At 39.0% G+C, this 7,847-nt stretch overlaps 1 protein-coding gene across 6 annotated transcripts in view; it reads right to left on the reverse strand.

The window, feature by feature from the left end:
* The window catches only part of CPO (carboxypeptidase O), a 57,933-nt gene that overhangs the window by 38,445 nt on the left and 11,641 nt on the right, over positions 1 to 7,847 (reverse strand). For 3 of the 6 annotated variants that reach the window (XM_059168258.1, XM_059168256.1, XM_059168260.1), the window contains one exon: positions 2,904 to 3,005. The exons of 2 other annotated variants lie outside the window; for them this stretch is intronic. In XM_059168258.1, coding sequence (XP_059024241.1) covers positions 2,904 to 2,961 — 58 coding nt within the window. In that variant the 5' untranslated portion in view covers positions 2,962 to 3,005. Of the gene's footprint in view, positions 1 to 2,903; positions 3,006 to 5,194; positions 5,343 to 7,847 lie in introns of those variants that run through there. One more of the 6 variants, XM_059168257.1, reaches the window with a different exon arrangement.

Raw genomic sequence — 7,847 nt, forward strand, 5'->3', positions numbered from 1 at the left:
GAATGCACACTGGGACCAACATCACCAGCATCATCAGAAAGGCAGAATCTCCATCCCAGACTCTCTGTTTTAATAAGACTCCCCAAATGAGTCCCATTTTGTTCCCTCTGTATTCATTTGTTTATTGTGGGACCTATTTGCTTCTGTTAACATTTCCTTAATACCCTAGAGGAATGTTATGTCACTACTGTTCTTGCTTTTCTCTCCACCTGGAGTGTTCTCCACAAACCAACCACTAGTAATCAAGATTTCCCTCATTCTCTTAGCAGCCCCTTGAGGCAGATCACCAAGTCTCTCTGAGCCTTCATTCCCCCCTCTAGAAAACCAGGATGAAAATACCTCTCTTGAGGGGTCACTAGAGCAGTTAAAATTAAATCAAAGGACCCTTGTAAATTGCATAGCACAGTAGTTCATTAACTTGGTTTCATTTTAGAATCACCTGGAGGATTTCCCCTGGCACTTCCCTTTCCAGAGCAATTACATTCGGATTTCTGATAATGGGGCCCAGGGAAGCAGCATTTTTACATTCCCACGGGTGATTCTAATGGGTAGTCAGGCTTGAGAATCTCTGGCACCAATTGCCTTGTACATAGTAGATGCTGAATAAAATTTAGCCTTGATTGTTTTTTGTTTTTTGAAAGACAGACAGAAAGTGGGAGCAGGTGGGGAAGAGCAGAAGGAGAGAGAGAATCAAACCAGGCACAGATCCTGCCACAGGGCTGGATCTCACAGCCCCAGTGACAACCTGAACCAAAATCAAGAGTGGGATGCTTAATCTTGGCATTTCTTATACCCAGGCCCTTGCCAAAGAGCAAATCTCTCTGAACTGATCATACTTGATTTCCTCCCTGTCTTATCATAGGAGGTTCTATCTTCTATCTCTTCTGGGCTTTCTGAAGTCCTAGCCCTGAAATCATACCTTTTCTCTCAAATCTTTTTTTGGTGAGCGCAAGACCTAATCTCCTTCTTTTCTCAAATCCATTGGCAACCTGAAGTCTCCATTATAAAATCAACTTACTTGCCCCGCTCCGTTCATGGTAGTTTGCTACTATTTCATGTGTGTCAAATTGCGAGTCTCACAGGCCCCCAGCTTAATGCTGAGGACACTCTAAACTAGACACTGAAAAAGGATAATTTTTTTAAAAATGTAAAATCAAGAGTTTCATTTAAAATGAATGCACGTCAAAGATTTTATTTACTGCATGAATTAATGAGAGAGTCAATAAGAAGTTAGAACCTATTCAAAGGAAAAGTCTGACAAATATAAATTAGCAGCAGGAATGCTGAAATAAATTTACGAAAGATGCAAAATTTGTCACTTCTTTTCACTGACCACTATTCAATGGTATTTCTACAAACAAGAATCATTTGGATTGTTACTTACTTTTTATGATGAACAGAATCATAAACAATGAAACAATGAAAAACAGTAAAAACAAAAACAATGAAAAACCAGTAATCACAAATAGTGCTCTAGACAGTGTCTAGTTTTACCATTGTAGATGCCCCATAATCTTTGTGGTCCATTACATAGCTTTTCACAACTTTTCCTGACAATGCTCCATATTTTTATGGTCTATTCCTTTTGGGGGCAGTTAGAAAGGTTAGTTGAAGATCAGGAAGAAAAACTTCACTTAATGAGGAATTTGTGTGAGATTAATTCAGCTCATGGTGTCTTCATATTACTGCAGCCAAGGTAAAGCCCAAACCCAAACTTTATCTGGAGTAACCCAGACTTTTGAGATGTCTGTACAAATTTTACTATGAATAAGGAGTTCAAACTTGCAATATTTCTTAGAAAGTTGTTATCATCAAGCTGGCCAAGCTAGGAAAGAAAAGTAATTTTTTAAATTGATAATGACAAAAAAAATTATGACCTGTTAGTCGTTAAAAATATATATGGATTTTAACACTGACTTGGGTGCCTAAACCTTTTAGTTAACTTTATTCATTAGACATTATTCGTCTAATGTTAGTCACTGATCATTTTTGATGAATGTACAAGTATTTGGGGTATATTTCCTTAGGACTTATCAAAGTAGAATGAATAGGTTTGCAATGCTTTATGGAAAATTGAACTAAATTAGAAATTACAAGACTCCGTCTATAGTTTCCTAATTCACCTGCCTACAGCCTCTCATTCTCTCCTTGATCTGTTCTCTACTCTGATTCCAGAAGAAGCTTTTCAAATCCCAAATTTCTCTATATCTTTCCCTGACTTCACATTGCTTTAAGGAGTAAAACGATTACGTGTCATTTCCTCGGGCCATGCGGTTTGACCCCTCTGATGGCCCTACCCTAGTTTAGATAACCTTCCCCATCCCTTTCATACTCCATCCCATTCTTTTCTCAGGAACATCTTCCCTGCCCAGCCCCCACTCCTGACTGGGTTATCTCTTCCTATTATATGGTGTTCTATTAGCACTAATCAAGAGTCCTTTCTAGCACTAATTAAGGCCACAATTTCATACTTACTGATGTAATGATTTGTTTATTACAAATAAGGGCAGGGGACATATTTCCATTGTCTAGCATGGGGCCAAGCCCAGAAAGGGCACTCAATAATTAATGAATTAATAACTGTATAAAGGGTTACTGGTTTCTTCTTAGCCCCTATGGCTTATCTACTTATTTTGCTCATGTATTTCCTTTGAATTTTTCTTGTTTTACTTTCCTTTGTTGCTGGTTTTATAAGATCACATCATAGAAAAGGGAAGGAGGAGGCAGGTACTGAGCAGGTACCAGGACACTTGCAGAGTATTATGACATGATTTCATTTGAGCCTCATAACCTATGTAATAGGTATTATTTTCTAATTTTATAGAAATGAAACTGAGGCTTAGTGATATTATACAAGTGATACCACTAGAAAATGCTGGAGCTGAGTTGGAACCCAGGTTTACCCTTTATTGCTGGACTTGGCATCAAAGACCTTGCTTGGTTAGCAGGCTGGGAAGTCATCTTCTGCACCACCTTAACAAAGCTTTGGGCCTCAGTCTCCAGCTCTACAAAAAAAAAAAAAAAAAAAAAAAAGCTAGAAGCCAACATTAATGTGCATTTCTTTAATCACTAGTACTGTTATAAAGTTTCCATACCATGATCTGCTGTTCTCTCTGGTACAGCTGCAAGACTCCTTTGCCAATTATGATGTAGGGTAGATGACAAAACGGCCACAGATATGCCCCTTTGCTGATTTCACACACTTTGGCAGTGGCCTCCCACATGGACTCTGGGACCGACCTTGTGATTGTTTTAGCTCATTGAACAATAACAAATGTGATGCAGGCAGAGACACGTAAGGCACTTGTACATTGGGATTTACCCTCTGGCTGCACTTGGAACCCATCTGCCACACATGAACAAACCTTGATGAGACTTTTAGATGATGAGAGCAGGTGCCCCATCATGTCAGCCGACAGCTAGCCAACCCTTAGTGGCCAGACCACCTAACTGACCCCAGATGCCTGAATAAGCCAGCAGAGACCAGCAGGAGCAGCGGAGAGTCAGTCCAAGTTACCAACCCATGGACTCAGGCACTAAATAAATGGTTATCATTTTAAGGTGCTACATTTTGGAGATATATATATATATATATATATATATATATATATGTAAAATTTCTTTACTTTTAATAGTAAGTTTGTATTATATGTTGGTCTTATCATTTTCCCATTCTAAGAGAAAGGTGTCATATTTCCTAGATTTATTCTGTTAAATGATACAAAATTTATAACTTAACAGACACATATCTCTTCTTCATAGGTGGGAGAAATAGACTCTTTTATTTTCTTCTGCTTGTGATACAATTTAACCCACTAACTCATTTGGAACTTAATGAAATTTTAGTGATGAGGCATGGATTTAAATTATTTTCCTCCACATTAATATTCAATTGTGACATCCTTTATCATTTAATAACTCCTTTCTCAACTGCTGTATTGCTTCTTGATCTTCAAGTATTAATTTCGTATAATGTATTAGTTATATTCCTTGGAATTGCTATGGCATTCTATGAACTAACTTTTCTTTTTGTAATTTAATACCATAATTTTATTACAATTTTATTATTCATCAATATAAAATATATTAGTAATATGCAACGTATAAAAGTTGTTTGTTTATAATAGTACAATTAATGAAGGCCCTTTATGTACGCAGAGTGCTGTTTCTCTTTGTTAATTTCCACGGCCTTTTTTCTTCCTTCTGTCTCCTTCACAATTCTGCTCCCATTAGAGTTATTTGTGTCATTCTCACCATTCTCCACCTGACTGTAAACTTCTTGAGACTGGGAAGAGTACATATTTTCCCTTTGTTGAGGGTTTTCCAAGAGAGGATGTCCAGAACCTATTAGAGTGATGTGACATTTCTTATCCAGGAGACATTTATTCTTAATGCAGTCTTTGAGAACCTGTGAGGGTTCCTCACTCATACAGTTCTGAAATCTGTACAAAGCTTGTCTTGTTGCTCTGACTTGTATTGCTTAAATAGAATATCTGTAAGCTAGAGAGGAAACTCTTGGATAGCTCAAAAAACAGTCATGTAAATTTAACTGATTGGGATATCAGTGGAAATAGATTATAATTATTAATACAGTAATTGGGTGCAAGACCCGGGGATAGACTTTAGGTCAATACTGGACAACATTCCCATATGCTAGGCCCAAGGCCTACAAGGATGACTCAGGTATGGTCCCTGCTTTCAAAGCCAATATAATAATACTGACCCAAGGCTAGGAGAGTTTCAAATATAATGACATGATTTTGCAAATCTCATGTCAACTACTTGAAAGAAAAGTTCTCTGTAAGAATTTAATGTCAAGATTGTCATTTAAAAATCAAGTTCCAATGTCTGTTTTCATTTCCCACTCACAAATCTGTTTTTCAAGTAGGAACTATTTGTTGTTTAAACTTTTTCCTCCTCCTTATCCTTGGTCATGGGAGGTTCCTACTAGGTTGGGAGGAATGCACGGAGAAGCAGAATGTTAAGGCCAGGAGCACGTCTGGACCTGCCAAGGTCACATCCCAGCCCTGCTCCAGCTCTAATGATTCCCATGAACATACCACTCCCATGGTCTTGCCTCAGACCTTTCCCTGGCCCTGGCATGCACCACCTCTCAAATCCTGTCCAACCCAATCCTTATGGAGCATGTGTCAACAAGGCTCTTGCCAGCTCCTTCAACCCCTGCTACACCCACCTGAAAATCTTCTAATCACTCTGGACCATTTACACCATCCACCTCTTTTGCTTCTCTACCCTGGCATCTGAGAGCGACGGGAGAAATCTCACAACTGCCATATTGTTGATGTTTATTCAGCCAGTATTTGTTGAGCATCTGCTATGCACTAAAAACAGTAGAAGAAATTATACTAGACTCAGAAAAGAATAAAACAGTGAATAAGAGAGCTTCTCCTCCTTCTTGAGGGGGGAAGCTCAACAACTACACAGTAGTGGGATAAGTAATTATCATATGGAAAGTCAGCACCTGTGGAAGCCCACAGGAATGTACCTAACCTAGAGACTTACGGGTTCAGGAAAGCTATCTCACTTAAAATTCATGGTCTTCAACTCCAGTGGGGCCCTTGGCACCACTCACCACTTATTTTATAGTTGTCTAGTCAACCATAATTCCCCAAAAGGAGTAGATAAACCTTCATGGCTCTCCTCAAGACCCCCAGTCCACTCATCTCTCTTACTCATCTCTCAGCAGATGAGACAGCTCTTGACTACATTGAGGAAATCCAATCCATGTTTAAAAATCTATTTCCACAACGGCTCCTCCTCACTTCCCCTTTTGAATCTGTAGAAAAGGTGTCTTTTTTTGCATCCTATCTCTCCACCATTAGCCCCAATTCTAGGACCAGGGACCTTGACAAATTGCTTTATTTCCTCCCTCACTTATATTCTTTTATGTTCAAGCTCTTCCTCTTAATTACTCAAGCACAGCTAATGAACATATACAAGTCTCTATTATACAGAAAGTAAATTATAAATAAAAAATATTATGTAACCCAAATGCTCTCAGGTTTCATCAGCTTCCAGATTGAACTCAAATTGCACCAGATTAAAAAAAGAAAGTAGTTTACAAATGTTTTCCTGCACCTTGCCAAGTAGTCTAACCGCAACCTCCACCTACCTCTGTCTCCAGTATGTGTGAGATCCCCAAAAGGAAGGGAGATCTTACATATATTCATGATAAAGTTGTGTTTGTGGCTGCTGTCTTGTCAGAGACCTACCTCTCCTAGCCCTCTCCCTGCCCCTGTGTTGAGGTTCTATCATCCACTGCTGGAGAGCTATTGGCACTCTTGTCTCCAGCTCAGCAGCCTCTGAAGATTCCAGCTGAATCTGCAATATGTCTAATTGCTGGCCTCACCTCTGCTGAGCTAGGGTTCCATGCTGGGGTGCAGAGTCCTGCTGACCATTCTGCCTGCCAATGTTTTCAATGTGGACACTAGCAGCAGTACATTGCATGGTGCCTGCACAACTGTGTGTGCAGACAGAAGAGAAGGTTATGGCTCCCAAACCTCTGCCCTAATGTTTTTTAAGAAGCCTAATGGCAAGCATGTCCCTAATAGACCTGAAGCTTTGCGCAACTTTGTACAACTCCTTGCACACTATTTTCTTTGTGAATGACAAACTCAGAACATAGCTTCTTAGAGTTCTCTTGACGTTAGTCCTATCAAATATTCTAGTCTCTGCTCTCACTTCTCCAATCAAACACCATTTGGGGGACATACGATATACGTCTGAATCCCCATGGTGGATACAGCTCAAGATTTCTCAGGAGGACCCTAAGTCTCTCGTAAATCAGTGGGTGTCAATAAATTCCTGGGTGGGAGGATGTCATGGGTCAATATAATTGCTGTAGAGAATGAGCCAGTTTTCCTTGACCCTATTGGGGTCCCTGGCTCAATCTGAATATGAAACTGACAAAAAGAAAGGTTAACAAAAGAAAACCATCCAAATCTCTTGCATACAAGTTTTATGTGACATGGAGCCTTCATAAGGAATGAGGACCTGAGGAAACAGTTGGATCTGAGTATTTTTATGCTTGGGTTGAAGAGTAGGCAGTCATGTAGAACTATGATAGGTCAGAGAGTTTGAAGAAAGTACAATAAACTGGGGAGAATTACTAAGACCTGTTTGTTAGGATTCTTCTTGGCAGAATATTCTAGTCTCTGTTTTTGCAGATAAGGATGTTCCCTCCCTCCAGATATAGAAAGGGCACCTTTCATATGGGATCTTTTGACCTCTAGCAGGGCAGACCAGTGTGGGGGGAGGTCAGAGCAACCTTCCTGTTTCTACTGTTTTCTCAAACTTTTTTAGCCTAAAATATTCAATATTCCAAGAAGCCATAATTTAGAGTGCCGTTTCCAAAATCTTGTCACAGTCTTACACAAGTCATGGAATAGCCATGACTCTGCTACAAAAAATAAAACATCACTCCTTAACCCTGCACCCAGTTCTGGCTTCTGCTCTTTTCTTTCCTTCACACCCAAGCTCTGGAAAGAAATCAGTTGTAATCTTCACTTCCTCTATTTTTTTCAATTTAACATTATCTTCTTTTTAAACACAATTATATATTCACTTGGTTTAAATTTCAAAAAGAACAACAACAACAAAAAGCTATCCCTGGCTACCAAATATCCCTCCCTAGAGGCAACCAGTTTCCTGTGTATCCTATCAGAGATATTTTATTAAACACAAGCAAAAACATATCTATTTCCACTTTTTTAAAAATAGCAATTGCATCCTGTATCTACATACTGTTCCTTTTTTTTTTTTTTTTTGCTTAACACTGTATTTTAGGGATCATTTCAAATCAACAAATAAAGAATGTCCTGATTCTT

The sequence above is a fragment of the Mustela lutreola genome, chromosome 3 (assembly GCF_030435805.1).
Source record: "Mustela lutreola isolate mMusLut2 chromosome 3, mMusLut2.pri, whole genome shotgun sequence".
Classification (NCBI taxonomy): domain Eukaryota; kingdom Metazoa; phylum Chordata; class Mammalia; order Carnivora; family Mustelidae; genus Mustela; species Mustela lutreola.